The following is a 14,378-nucleotide window of genomic DNA, read 5'->3' as shown; positions in this document are numbered from 1 at the left end:
CAAAAAAAAAAAAAAAAAAAAAACTATATAAAATGGTATGTGTTTTCTTTATAATGAAGACAACTGTGAAACACAAATTCAAGGCATTTAGATAGGCATTCCTTTTTTTTAACTTTTAAATTAAACTTTTCAGTTGTATGCACTCCAAATGTATTTGTTTTTAGTACCAATGATAATTACATAATTAGACAAATCAAAATTTTGAAGATCCAGCTATTGTCTGTAACTGTTATTTATAATTAAGTTCTTATATCATTCTTTTCATACCTCCAATATGCTTGAAGTTTAAGCGTTTTCTTTTTTAAAAAAATTTATTTATTTCGTTGTGCTGGGTCTTAGTTGCAGCATGTGGGCTCCTTACTTGTGGCACATGGGCTCCTTAGTTGCGTCAGGCAGCCTCCTTAGTTGTGACATGTGAACTCTTAGTTGCAGCATGCATGTGGGATTTAGTTCCTGACCAGGGATCGAACCTGGGCCCCCTGCATTGGGAGTGCAGAGTCTTAACCACTGCACCACCAGGGAAGTCCCTAAGCATTTTCTGTTTTAAATAATTTTGTTCACATATTATAATAATGTAACTTTTATTTTTGATACTGAATGACTTAGGTGATTGTGATATAATCAATAGAATAGAATATTTTAAGAATCATCAGTGTGCACGACTGTTTGAAATCCAATTTGTCTTTGTTTTTGCCAGTTTGTTTTTAGCATCTTCAGTTGTGCTTTTGCATATGCAGGTGGTCACTGAGTTACAACGGTTCAACTTAGGATATTTCAACTTTACGATGGTGTCAAAGCATTGCGTATTTGGTAGAAACCATACTTTGAATTTTGATCTTTTCCTAAGCTAGCAGTGTTCCTTATGATCCTCCCTAGTGATGTTGGGCAGCAGCTCTCAGTCAGCCACACAGATCAAAAGGGTAAACGACCAACACTTACTACCATTCTGCACCCATACAACCATTTGGATTTCACTTTCCATATGATATTCAACAAATTATGTGAGATATTCAAAACTTTATTATAAAATGGGCTTTGTGTTAGATGATTTTCCCCAACTGTAGGCTATATAAGTGTTCTGAGTACGTTTAAGGTAGGCTAGGCTAAGCTCAGCTATGATGTTTGGTTTGTTAAGTGTATTAAATACATTTTCTTTTTTTAAAAAATTTATTTACCTATCTATCTATTTATGGCTGCATTGGGTCTTCGTTGCTGCACGCGGGCTTTCTCTAGTTGTGGCGAGCAGGGGCTACTCTTCATTGTGGTGTGTGGGCTTCTCACTGCAGTGGATTCTCTTTGTTTTGGAGCATGGGCTTTAGGCATACGGGCTTCAGTAGCTGCAGCATGTGGCTTAGTCGTTGTGGCTTGCGGGCTCTAGAGCTCAGGCTCAGTAGTTGTGGCGCATGGGCTTAGTTGCGGCGCACGGGCTTAGTTGCTCAGGGCACGTGGGATCTTCCTGGACCAGGGCTCGAACCCGTGTCCCCTGCATTGGCAGGCGGATTCTTAACCACTGAGCCACCAGGGAAGCCCTGCATTTTCGACTTAATGATATTTTCAACTTGGGATGGATTTATTGGGACATAATCTCCATCATAAGTGGAAGAAGATCCATACTACTTTTCTCAAATCAAATACTTTAAGGAGATAGATGATGTAAAATGCAGGACTAAAGAAATTTGAAGCTGAACCCATAAAGTACAAATAAAGTAATTAAGCTCTTAGAAAGCACTACTGATACAGGAAATTGTGTGCCAGAACTTTTAGCCAAGATTATTTTCATTTATTTGACAAACATATATATAACTATATGGTTATATATAACCATATATATATGGTTATATATATGGTTATATATAACCATATATGAGATGGTATATAATTTATCTTTGCATTACTTAAATGATCTGCAGCACAGTGTCTTCTCTATGTTAGGTGCCTGATAAATGATTGTAGAGTGAATAAAGATAGATGCTGTAATATTTAACCAATATGTGAGTTTCCTTCTAACCAATTCAATGAGTAAAAAAAGGACAAAAGAACTCTGACATTGATACTTAACGAGTGTTTCTTTTTTTGTCATTGTAGTCACATAGTTATCCATGTTCATTGGGATCATAGTTTCAGAAAATTCTATCTATATCATTTGTTTCAGTTAGTAACTTTATGCCTTCTAGCAAAACTTTTACAGTAGTATTTTAGTAAAGTTGACCGAGTCTTATGTTCTCTGACATAGTATTGGTGAAATAGAGATGAATAACTTTTACACTGTTTAATCTGTTCCTAAATGTTCAGATATTGATGTTTTTAATTAAACAAACTACACAAATAATATTTAACTGTATACTTGTAAAATATTTTAAATGATATATGAATATAGAGAGTAAAAAGTTCTATTCTTCCTTCATGTCTTTTAACCCATCCTACTTCAATAGGTAGCCTGCTAAAACTGTTTGGGGTATATCCTTTTGACCACTTTCTCTAACTTTCTATACTATATAATAAACAGCATTTTATATTTTATCATTAATAATAATATTTTAGCATTGATGCTTCGTATAGCAATAATGTAATCTTTTATCATTATTGAGATTATATCTATAGAATTGCTTGTTGTATCAATACTTAACAGCATTTCTGTAGTGTATATATCATCTCAGTAGTTCGTTTTGTAATTTTAAAGTTAAAAAAGAAAAGGTTATTTTTTTCTAAAGGGTTATAAAGGCTATTTTCCCCAATTCTACAGTTTTTTTAGATTTAATTACAAAGAAAAATATATGCAAAATATTTTATTTCTAAAATGGAGATACGTGCCTAATTAGATGAATAAGTCCTATCCCCCTGCCCAGCAAAAGGTATTTCAAAGACTCGTATTGTCAGTGAATTGATTGATATTATTTATCAATGCCAATAAAAGTGGAAAGGCTTTAATTTCAAAAAAAAAAAGAAAAAGGTTGTCTTTGAACCTTTGCCAGGAATAAGTTCCATGTCTAAGTTTTATAAAGCAATAAGCAAATGAAATAATATTAGTAGCAGCCAGTAATCTCAAAACAAATTCAGGGTTTTGTTTGTATGTTACTATTTTTTAAAAAAAATCTTGACATCAGTGAGATCATTATCTATGAGTGATTTAGAATAATTCATTTATTTTCCATTATTATTTCCAATAATAATAGTATCATTAAATACAATTATAGTAAGTGATGAAATTTCAGAACTAGAAATCATTTAATGAGCCAGTTATGGCGGTCATTAACTTCCAGGCTCTTTTTTAGGAGGCTGTGAGATTAAGCCCTTTAATTAAGTGATTTGCTCTAGGTTGATAGGGAAGTTATGACTAGTATCTGTTTCATTGTTCATATCAAGAGTCTTTCCATAGCATCATGCACTGCCTTAGAAATATGTAAAAGGAGATTTATAAAAGTACATTTTTTATATCTGTTATATTTACCAAATAAATGAAAACTGACTAGACAAAAACATTTTAGGAGTCAAAATAGTTCTCAGAGTTTTCAGGTTACTAGAAAGCATATAATAAAGCAGCACATTTACATCATCAAATTCTATGTTGGTGCCAAATGGTAGGGTGTTCTTAGAGATTTTATAACTATATGCAATAATAGGAACAGGAATGTCACCTATCGTTAAAAGTCTCATATTTATGATATTTACTTGGGGGAATTTAATGCAATTTAACTAAAATTTATTCAAAATTCATATTTTGAATGCCTATGAATTTGTTTTTAAACGAAAATGTGTAACAAAATGTTTGATATAGAAACCACATCAAAGAGCCAGAAATTTTTCCAAAAATGGCTTACTAGTGACATCTGCTGGTACAATGTTGTGATAAAGGTGGCAGTATCTCATGGAAATTAAGAATGAGATAAAGAATCTTTTGGGGCAAAGTTGTTCACTTTACTATCATTTATATTTCTGATTGAAAAAAAATTATCTTATTGGGTTCTCTCCCACTGGCATTGACCAAGAGTATTATTCTAATAATAATGTTAAACTTCTTTATACTTTCTTGTATATAATATGTAATTCCAACCTGACTCTCTATGATTAGCTGCTTATCCGCTAAGTTGTTTGATATAATGCTGCAAATTCTTTTTCCTCTTTGTCTCTCCTGGCTTTGTTTTATATCATACATAGCACAGAACATTGCAAATGTAGAGATTCAGTAACTGTGGATTGAGTCATACTAGTTATTTATGTCATTTGCATAGACTGACTTTAATAGGAAAGTTTATGTCTACATGAGTTAAATGCATTATTTTTATGTACACTCAAAAATTAAAATGAGACTTTATATTAGAGAATGGCTTTATTAGGAGAAATTATTTTTTTTCTTTTATAGAAAAGATTTTCTGCATTACAGGTTATGATGGAATAAAAAATACTCAGTCCTTGACTATTTTCTTTATTGACACTTAATTCCTAGATGATTGTATCTAGTCCCATGCATTTAAGTACTACTTATAAACGAATCAGACCTCTCCCTTGAACCCACATCTATATAGCCAGCTGCTTGCTTCCTTAATATTTCCATTTATAGCTCACATGCATCTCAAGCTTAACATATCTAAAACAAAACTTTGATTTTTCTCCTCAAACCTGTTTCTTTTGTAGTCTTTCTCACTTTAATAAATGGATATTGTATCCCTCCATTTGCTCAAACCAAAAATATTTTAATAATTTGTAAATTCTCTCTTGTACCCCACATTCAAACCATCAAGAAATTCCACCAGTTCTGCTTTTGAAATACATTCAGAGTCTTACCACTCCCCTCCACCTCTGCCACTGTGATCTAGTCCAGGCACAGTCATTTCTCCTCCTAATAAGCCTCTTTGCTTCTAACCTTGCCCTCCTGTAGTCTGTTTTCAAACCAGCAAAGTGATTATCTTAAAATTTAAGACAGATCTTGTCACTTCTCTGCTGAGAACCTTCCCAAGTCCTTATCATGCCTACAGGGCCTACAGGAATTGCAGACCACTGGCTCCCTCCACAGCTATTACTGTGACCTCATTTCCTACCACTGCTTCCCTCCAGCTGCAGTAATGCACTTGCTGTTCTCCTTACATGCCATGCAGATTCCTTATCAAGGGCTTTGTGCTTGCTCTTCCTTCAGACTGAAATGCCCTTCCCTCAATTCAGTAAGGTTTCTGTTCAAATTACCAAATTCCACCTTCTCAGAGAGGCCCTTCCTGACTACACTATGTTAAAAACAAACAAACAAAAGGCCCAACCTGATCACTGTTTCTCCCCTCGTCCTGCTTTGCTTTTTTCCATAGCAGTTATCACCACATGACATACTTACTTTTTTTTTTATCCTATCTCTCCCCCTTCTAGAATGTCAGTGGTATGCAAGCAGAGATTCTATATTGTCCACTGTTACATCCTTAGAACCTAAACCAGTGCTTGCACATAGTAGGCAGTCCGTCAATATTTGTTGAATAAATCAGCGAGCCTTAATACATGAATGGAGAATGTGATTTGATTTACATTGTAATAACGGAATCCATCAAATAGTGAGGCACCTTTTAATGGGCTCTGTTTTGTATAAATCTTTATGTTTATATCATACTTTTTACATTTAACACAGATTACAATAGTGTTTCATAGTTAGATTAGGGCTCAGACAATACTTTCGGTGTCAAAATGCCGGGCAGTATTACTATTTTAAAGATTCTTTTTCTGGGAATAATTACTTTTTTGTCCTTTTGACATAGACATCTGACCCTCAATTACATTAACAGACCTTATACACATGAATGGAAAGAAGAATAGCCCCTTTTGAATCCATGCTAAGACTTTATCAATATGAAGTGCTTCCCACAGGGTTCTGCTGAAAGAACCAAACTTCCATCATAATGAAATTGCAAATTCATTTGTAGATGCCCTTTTATATTTGAAAGCTACTTTTTGATGTTTGGTCTGCAGTTAGATTTATTGTTTAAGGTCACAAATATGCAATCATGACCAGACCAAGTTGTCAGAATCCTTTATCTATTCAGCATTGCACAAAGACAAATGGCTATCTTTTAACAATAACATACCAGAGCCAAAATTTGTTCCCAGTTGTACATAATCTTTTAATCAATCTGCTTTCTGTTTTCTAGTCAATAGACTCCCAGCCTAACCCCTCACCACCCCACCTATCTAGAAATTACTCAGTTATGGGTTTTAAATTACTGAGAAACACTTTCTTCAGATGGAAACAGATAACTTTAAGAATTTTAATGCTATAATTTTCCCATGCACGCTTTAAGCTTAACATATGAATTATTTTGCCTTTGTCCTCGTTCTATACAGAGTAGATAATTATATAGTATGTTAGCTAAATTCTCTGGTTACATTCTCACTGTTAACATGACCACAAAGTAGATTATGTTGCTTAATTGAATTCTTAAGTGCTTTAAAACATCTCAGTGCACATGGATTAAGTTTTTCCCTGAGATTCTATATGTCCTCCAATAAAAATGTATATTTAAAAATTTTTAGATAGATTTCTTATATTTTTGTTCATTTCCTTTGTGACCTTTCATATAAAAGGCATACAGAAAGAATTGTCCAGTTAGATTTAAGGCTATACTTTTTGTCCGAGAATATCCAGTGTCTAATATTAACATATGTTAGAGCATCATTATATCACCAATCTTTATAGTTTCTCCAAGGAATTTTGACACTAGATACCCAAAGATTCTCTAGTAACTTGATCATACCTATAGAGCAGACCATTAAGACCAGGATAGTAACGCCCCCATTTTAAAATCTTGTTTAAATACTTTTTGCAGATGTGAGAATCCCCCCCTCTCCCCTACCCCAGTTGCCATGTAGTTTGAGTCTTCCCCAGTTAAAAGGAATACACTGTTTTAGGAGGAGGTATAAGAGAAAACCATAACTTTTAAGTCAGATGAAGTCGTTTTTTTGTTTTTCCTGAATTCTGACTACTATTTATTTTGTGACCTCGGGGAAGTTACCACATCTGGGGGCCTCTGCACAGCTGTGGAGTAGAGAAACACCTATTCATAAGAGTTGTGGTATAATTGAATGAGATGACACATATAAAGGGCCCAAAACAATGCCCAGCAATAGTAAGCACTCAATAATATTTGGAATCTTCTCTCTGTGCTCTCCTCCTCCACCCCCTATTCCTCTTGCTACATTATCTGTTCTGATTGGGTTTACTCAGAAGTTAAAATTGTTAACTAAACTTGAAGCCTTTTTGTGCCTGCCAACTCTACATTGCTCTGCATCCACTGAATTAAATAAATAGGGAGAAGTCAGGACCTTGAATTGACCTGTACATAATACCCAGCAGGTGTATGTGGTCTTTCTCTTCGCAACAAATTGCTCCCCCAGGGATTGGCTAGAATGAAGAATACTCCGCTCCCAGCCTTCATTTTAAGTCCACATGGATCCCTTAGAAGATTTACTTTAAATCTCTCTTCAACCTGCAAGTCTGAGAATTGAGCCTTAAATTATGTTAATACGGCATGGGAAGGCATTATCATTTTAATCATTTTGTGTAAGATGGCTTGTTCATTGTTTGTTGTTTGTTTGACCATTTGTACTGCTCAGATCATCGTCCTAAAAGAGTTTCACCTTTAAAAGAAAATCATTTTCAGGAAAAAATTTAATAGCTATTTAATACTACTACTTTATATCTCAAAACAAGTTATTTTATCATTGTAAATTTCTATTGTTTTAGGTGCAAAGATGGTTTGAAAGGATTTACATTCTCTGCACTTAGGTAAGTTGCATATTTTATTTATCTTTATGTTAAGAGAATTTACAAGTTTTTTTTAAAAAGTAATATCATCGTACATGATTGTAATAAATATTTATTGACTCCACTATTTAAGTTGCAAGCAATTTTAAAAGTCACAAAAGTGGCTTTGTGGACATTTCATTAACAGAGTAATTTGTTAATTTTCCCCCTAAAAATCAATCAGTCAGCCACTATTTGGGGGGCCTATTATGTGCCTTACAGTATGGGGTGTTAAAGAAGATTACAAGAACTCTCTGTTTATGGAGCTTGGAAAGACAAAGCTACACATGAACAATTACTGGAAAATGAAGCCCTTAATTGTGTGGTACCAGATTACGGGCTTTGTTAGGGCAGGACTCATGCATTGTCAAACACATTTTGTATTATAGGCTTCACTAGAGTCACTGGAGTCTTCTTTTCACCTCGTAGCCCATCTCTTATCACAGTAATTGGCACGTGGTCGATACTGTAGAGATGTTGGTTAGCATTAGTGTTGAATTTTATGTTTCACCAAACGTTTTCACATACATTAGGAAATTAAACTTTCTCTATTACTGAATAGAGTATTTTTGGTTGTGGAAATTCTTTGGTAACGATAACTAAATCATAACACACAGCAGTAATTTCTTCATGTCATATTTTTCATTAAAAGATCATGAAACTTATTAGAAAATAGCTTTTTGTTGTTATTGCATTGGCTACATAGGATTCTGTGTAATTCACAGATTAAGTGAATTAAGTTTCACTTAAATCAAGTTTAATTAATTAAACTTAATTAAATTAATTAAAGTTTAATTAATTAAATTAAGTGAATTAAGTTTCACTGAAATTAAGTTTCAACTTAAACTGAAAGTTGGTAACAAAATCAAAAGTTGGTTTTCCTAAAGAGAAAACTCTGCCATTGTTCCTGCATCTTTCCTTAGACTCCCAGAATCCTTGCCAAAACTCAGAATGTGTCAGATATTTGCATATGTTTTCTTCAAATCCACTTATAATGAAGAGCTGACTTGGACTCTTTGCACTTAACATTTTCTCTGTGTTACAGGAAAATATTCTGGAAAAATAGTTATTCACTCTTGCTAGTTCTGTAAGATAATAGTGGAAGTTAGGGGAATAGAAAGAGTCAAGGAGAGAACCACGGGAGAAGAGCCAGTGCAGGAATCTGAAGGTAGACTAAGGCTGATTCATCGTAGTTTAAAACATAGTTAATAATGTACAAAGTTTGGTGACTAAGACCCCAGGCCTTAGAGTTAAACAGTTCTGGGTTCAAATAATTACTGATATTTTTGACTGTGGACAAGATGCCTTTTCATGTTAACTGTCATGGAAAGTGTGGTACCTACTTCATAGTGTTTTGCTATGAGGGTTAAATGATTTAATCTTTGTCCAAGGCTCAGTGCTGTGCCTGTCATGAAGTAAATGCTCAGAAAATGCTCACTGTTACGATATTCCTTTGCTAGGTATTAATTAAATATTTATTATGTGCCCGACATAATAAATAACTAAATATTTATTATGTGCCAGGCACTGGGATATAATAACAAAGAAGGTATCTATAGTCTCACAGATCCCACAGTTTAGTGGGGCAGGGAAACTACTAAAAAGGTGCTTCCAGTACTGTGGGATCACTGGGCTGTGAGAGCACAAAGGAAGGATGGCTCACTCACTCCAGCTTGGGGCAGCGGCAGCTTCTCCAAGGAAGTGAGCTCTAATCCGAATGGTAGGTCCTGGCCAAAATAGCAGCACTTTCCTTTCAGTGTTAGGAAAGGTATGAGAGATATTGTATCTGTTCTAGCATAGTTTTACCTTGTTTATAAAGAACACCATTCACACCCACGATTAGGATCCAAATTCTTTTGGACCAGCAGGTACCAAGGAGGCACAGCTGCCATCTGGTGACAAACAATCTCATTGCACGCCCCTTACAATTTGGTAAACTAGATGTTTTATCAAGTTTGTCCTAATGAGATGGGTTGCACTTGTTGATAGTAACAATTTTTCTCTCTTTTACGAGTATTTAAATTTGCCAGAGTTCCCATGTTCTAGAATTTTAGTGTAGTGTTATTGGTCTCCTGTTTTATCTATGTTTTGTGATATTTTCTGAAGGTTCAGCAGGCAGAATTGGCTAAGGAAAGCTTAGTTATTCTTTATAAGAGCAGTGACTCTTATAGTGAAGGTGAAAACAGCAAAAATGAAAACTCTGATAAAGGATACTGATTGAGTGATATCTAATGGTTGGTAATGTTTTCTTTGTATTGTCTTTGGAAAAATATAGTCCAGTTTTGATGATAGAGGAATGGTGTCTTCTTCTGGATATTAGATTTTTCCAAAGAGAAGTAAGTAGATTAGAATAACATCAAATTTAAGATTGTCTAATAATGTGGGGAAGACACACAGACTCTTAACCACTTTCTGATTCTCATTCTTTAGTTCCCTCTATTTCTCATGTGCATATAGATGACCACCTACTGTACTGCAGCTGTTTTATGACTCAAAGTGATGTTAGATATAAATTTAGAGTAAAAAAATGAGAAATGCATTCAATTGTAACTGTTAGTACATTTTAGAGAAAATAATAGCAATTTTGTCATTAACTAGTAGATCCAAGTTAATAGTTTATCTGCCTTTTTGTTTGAAAAAACTTTTAAGTTGTGTAATACCTTAAAAAAGCAGTGACCTAAGTTAAAAGGGTGTTTCATCAAAGAGCTATGCTGTATTTGATTTTAAGATGCCTGCGCTGTTAAATAAACAGCTATTAACATTTTCTGAGTATTCAGATTTCAAAAGTCTATTTTTTAAAGGATGACTAGTTTTATATAAATTGTGGAAAATATTATTTCAAATGATAAGGTACTGTCCACAGTGTATTTGTATATAAACAAAATCAGTTTATTTTCTCACTGATTTTCTTTTTTTAAGGGGAAAAATGCCTCTCATTGTGCTCTTTTCTTTAGGTTCATTGTTGGGAAGGAAGAAATTCCCACACATTCTTATTCACCAGAGGCGGCATATGCAAAAGTGGAACAAAAGACTGAGAAACATGAGGAAAAACCAAGAGGAACGAATATAATTGCTCTAGTCAGGAAGCTTGTGGATTCAGTGTGAGTTCTTTGTCTTGATATTTTAGCACATTTTGTCACCATTTTATATAACATTTGTACCATGCCAAGGTATTTTTGTTTTCTTTTCAGGTAATAATTTTTTTTTTTTTACCGGAAACTGCATAGAGTTTTATAAAAAGGCACACGATGGCAAGTGAATGTTGTTTATTATTTCTAGCAGGACTATAGACCATTATCTGCCTTTAAAATAGTTTTACATGAAATCGAAATACGTTTCTATTTCAAACTAAGCAGAGTTGCAGGGGGCTAGAATAGGGAACTTCAGGAAACAGATTAATATGTGCTAATCGAATGTTTCAAGTGTGGAAAGGAGAAAGAAAAATTCCAAGAGAGATTTAAGAAGATATAGATACAATAAGGAGCAAAGTTTAAGTGAAGGATATTTTGCAAGAGTGGAAATTTTTAGGGCTTTGGAAATAAAATAAGAAACCTTTATTTGTATGTTATACAAAGAAGTCTATTTCATACAAATAAGTCTTCATTTGCATTTCAAATATTTAAGATATTTTAGAAAATAAATTTAAAGTTTTTAAATTAGAATACCAGCCAATAAAAGTAATCTTGTAGTGCTATTTTAGAGAGTGTAGAATGCAGTATAGAAAGTTAGGGGATCAACTACAGGAAGCTGACGCCCTTTAAGAAATCTGAAGACCTGTGTTTGACTCATTTTGCCCCTCCTGGCTTTGGGACTTTGAACAAGTGATTTAACCACTCTACATCCCAAAGTCCTCATCAGTTAACTTTATTAAGGAGTGTTGCGTGCATTAAATGAAATAACATAGGAGTTTGCTTCACTTACACGAGCACAGAGTAGGTACTCAAAACTTTTACTGAATTTAAAGACTTTGTCTCTTCTTCTGTACACCACAGAAGAAGGTAAAAGGAAAGAAAGGGGTGGTAGACGGCAGTAATAATTGTGGTAGGGGATCCCGTTAATGGGAATCATGTCAACAAGAATCATAGGGGAATGCAGAGAATGTGTGATGGGGGTGAATGAAGCCTTGGGTATCAGAGCTGATCGGGCCATGGCAGAACTTGTCAGAGTAGCCTCAGTGGGTCCATTGGTATGAAAGCAGGTGCAGGATAATATAGAAGCAGAGCAGATGACATAGGAGACTGGCAGTCCAGCATTTGGGAAGCCATTTTAATGAAAGACTAGGAAAGATTAAATGACAGTGTAGTTGATAACAGAATTTAACTTCACTAGCAAAGAGAGTTTAATAATTTCTGTGTTAGTTCTGGTAGCCATGGCTGAGAGATGTCTTTGAAGAGGACACTTAGAAGTATGAAGAGTGATGGTTTACATAAGGCAGTCCTTCTCTGATTCACCCCTTTTCAGGCCCCTAGCTTTAATCACTCAACAACTTCGCATGACCAGATATGTCATATCATTCTAACGACATAAGGAATGAACTATTGCTGTCACCCTTGACTAGGAAAGGCTGCCTGTATACTCCAGCTGCAGTGCAGCATTGAACTTCGGAGAAGGTCTTTATAATCAATTTGCAAATGGAATTAGAGAGCTAGGATATCACTCTGCAAGTTATTATCATAAACAAGAAAGAGTTAATGTGTTCCAACCATGAAGATAATTAATTAATTGTATTCTGAAAGAGTTATAAAGACTGCTTATTTTGGAACTGAACTCTTCAAAGAGAAAGGGGGAGAGTTAAACCCATATTAGATATTCTACTTACTTTTTTACGCCTGGAGTGAATAAATAGTCCTGGAGTAGACATACCAAATAACTAAAATAAGTGTGTCTTGAATAGTAGTCCTCCCAGCAGAAATGTTTATTAAACACTGGAAGACTAAGTTGTTTACAGTTAAATCACAACCTACTTTTGAATTCCTGCATGTTCTATTTCTATATTTATTTTAAAAACTGAATTTTAAATTCTAATACTATATCATGTTTCTTTCCCAGATGTTTTCTCTCAACTATAATTAAGTATAAATTCCTGTAACCTGAGCACATTCTCATTATGATTTTTGCTCAAGTACTGACGTCATGGATGATTTATGACCATTATACGCTACAATAAACGATTTAAAGCTTCCAAAAGATTTGGCACAGTGTAGAGATAACATATACATATTTTTCATATTTAGTCACAAATATTTACCAATATGGCTTTTCTGTTCCACATTCAAGTATTTTGACTGCAGTCACGTATTTTATACAGTGTGTCAAATGGTGAGCAGCAAAGGGAAAAAAAATCTGTTACCTTTGCTTCTGTATGTCCTAAGAAATCAGAAGATGCACACATTTAGAAGTGAGTTGATAATGTTTTCTCCTTTTTTGGTTAGAGAGTTTTAAGCAAATTAACACACACACGCACACGCACACGCACACGCACGCATACACACACATTTTAATTATATTAGTTTTTTTGGTTTAATTTCAGATGTAAGCATGGACCAAGGCATAGATGTTGCAAACACTATGAGGATAATTGCATCTCTTATTGCATTAAAGTAAGTATATAAAATCTACTTTAATAACCACAGGGAATATGTATAGAAAAAACTTATTTATTAAAACATAATTTCAAAGTAAGTGGAAAAGTTGACAATCATTGCTATCATTCTTTGCATTTGACTTGAAGAATAAGACACTTGTGAGAAATAGATAACAAGTTAGCTTTTAGTATTCACTTACCAGATCCTTTGTTAAATAATTTTTACATTAGCTTACTTAATAAATGTAAAACTTACAAAGTAGAAGGTGAAGCAACAACAACAAAAAAGAGAAAAAGTCAAATTAAAATTAAAATTTGTACTTTGCAATGTATCCCCATTAGAGTACATCTTAGAACAAGGCCCCTGGACTGTGCTGTGTGCTAGGGGATCAGCAGTCACACACATACGCTGCACAATCTGGGACAGTGGCATTTGGTTTTGGACTTGTAAAGCTGTTACATTTTTTCAGGCATGACGGTAACTGGAGCATGTCCACAGTTGTTCTACATTAAGAAAGTTAGTTATGCCCACTGACATAAATTCCCCACCCCCTAATACATTAGTGTACGAGGGCCGTGCTCCCTCCCCATCCCCCATCCCATGCCTGCCACCGCCCCCCAACCCCCACCCCACCACCTCCGAGAAGGAAGTTAATTTTCATTGCAGTTAGTCTGTCACAGGTGGCACCATCTGCTACAAGTTCTTTAGTTTTGGATGGTGCTCTAACAATCCTGATGCTTTAGAAATTTATGTTCTTTCTTACAACATCTGATCCCCACTTTACTGATGCTGAGAAGAACAGAGTTGTACAGCACCCCAAAAGACAGCCTCCTGACCGTCCCTCTAGAAAGGGAGGGACCGTATCACATTAGTGCCTATGAATGTGAATGCCTGTGGCAGAGTGTTGTTGGTGGCACGCACCCAAGCCAACACTTACCTTTAAAGTACTCAAAGACAGAACCAGGGGTAAAAGCAGTAGAGTATTTTTTCAGTTGTGAAGTAGTTTCTGACACACTCTT

At 34.7% G+C, this 14,378-nt stretch overlaps 1 protein-coding gene across 1 annotated transcript in view; it reads left to right on the top strand.

The window, feature by feature from the left end:
- TMEM135 (transmembrane protein 135) overlaps nucleotides 1–14,378 on the top strand; it is a 243,313-nt gene that overhangs the window by 212,738 nt on the left and 16,197 nt on the right. Inside the window, exons 7-9 of the mRNA XM_024763597.1 lie at nucleotides 7,715–7,756; nucleotides 10,729–10,875; nucleotides 13,305–13,374. Of these exons, the coding sequence (XP_024619365.1) occupies nucleotides 7,715–7,756; nucleotides 10,729–10,875; nucleotides 13,305–13,374 (259 nt within the window). The remainder of the gene's footprint in view (nucleotides 1–7,714; nucleotides 7,757–10,728; nucleotides 10,876–13,304; nucleotides 13,375–14,378) is intronic.

The sequence above is a fragment of the Neophocaena asiaeorientalis genome, unplaced genomic scaffold, assembly GCF_003031525.2.
Source record: "Neophocaena asiaeorientalis asiaeorientalis breed wild unplaced genomic scaffold, Neophocaena_asiaeorientalis_V1.1 scaffold946, whole genome shotgun sequence".
In the NCBI taxonomy this organism is placed as follows: Eukaryota; Metazoa; Chordata; class Mammalia; order Artiodactyla; family Phocoenidae; genus Neophocaena; species Neophocaena asiaeorientalis.
This window is presented reverse-complemented; position numbering and strand designations above follow the sequence as displayed.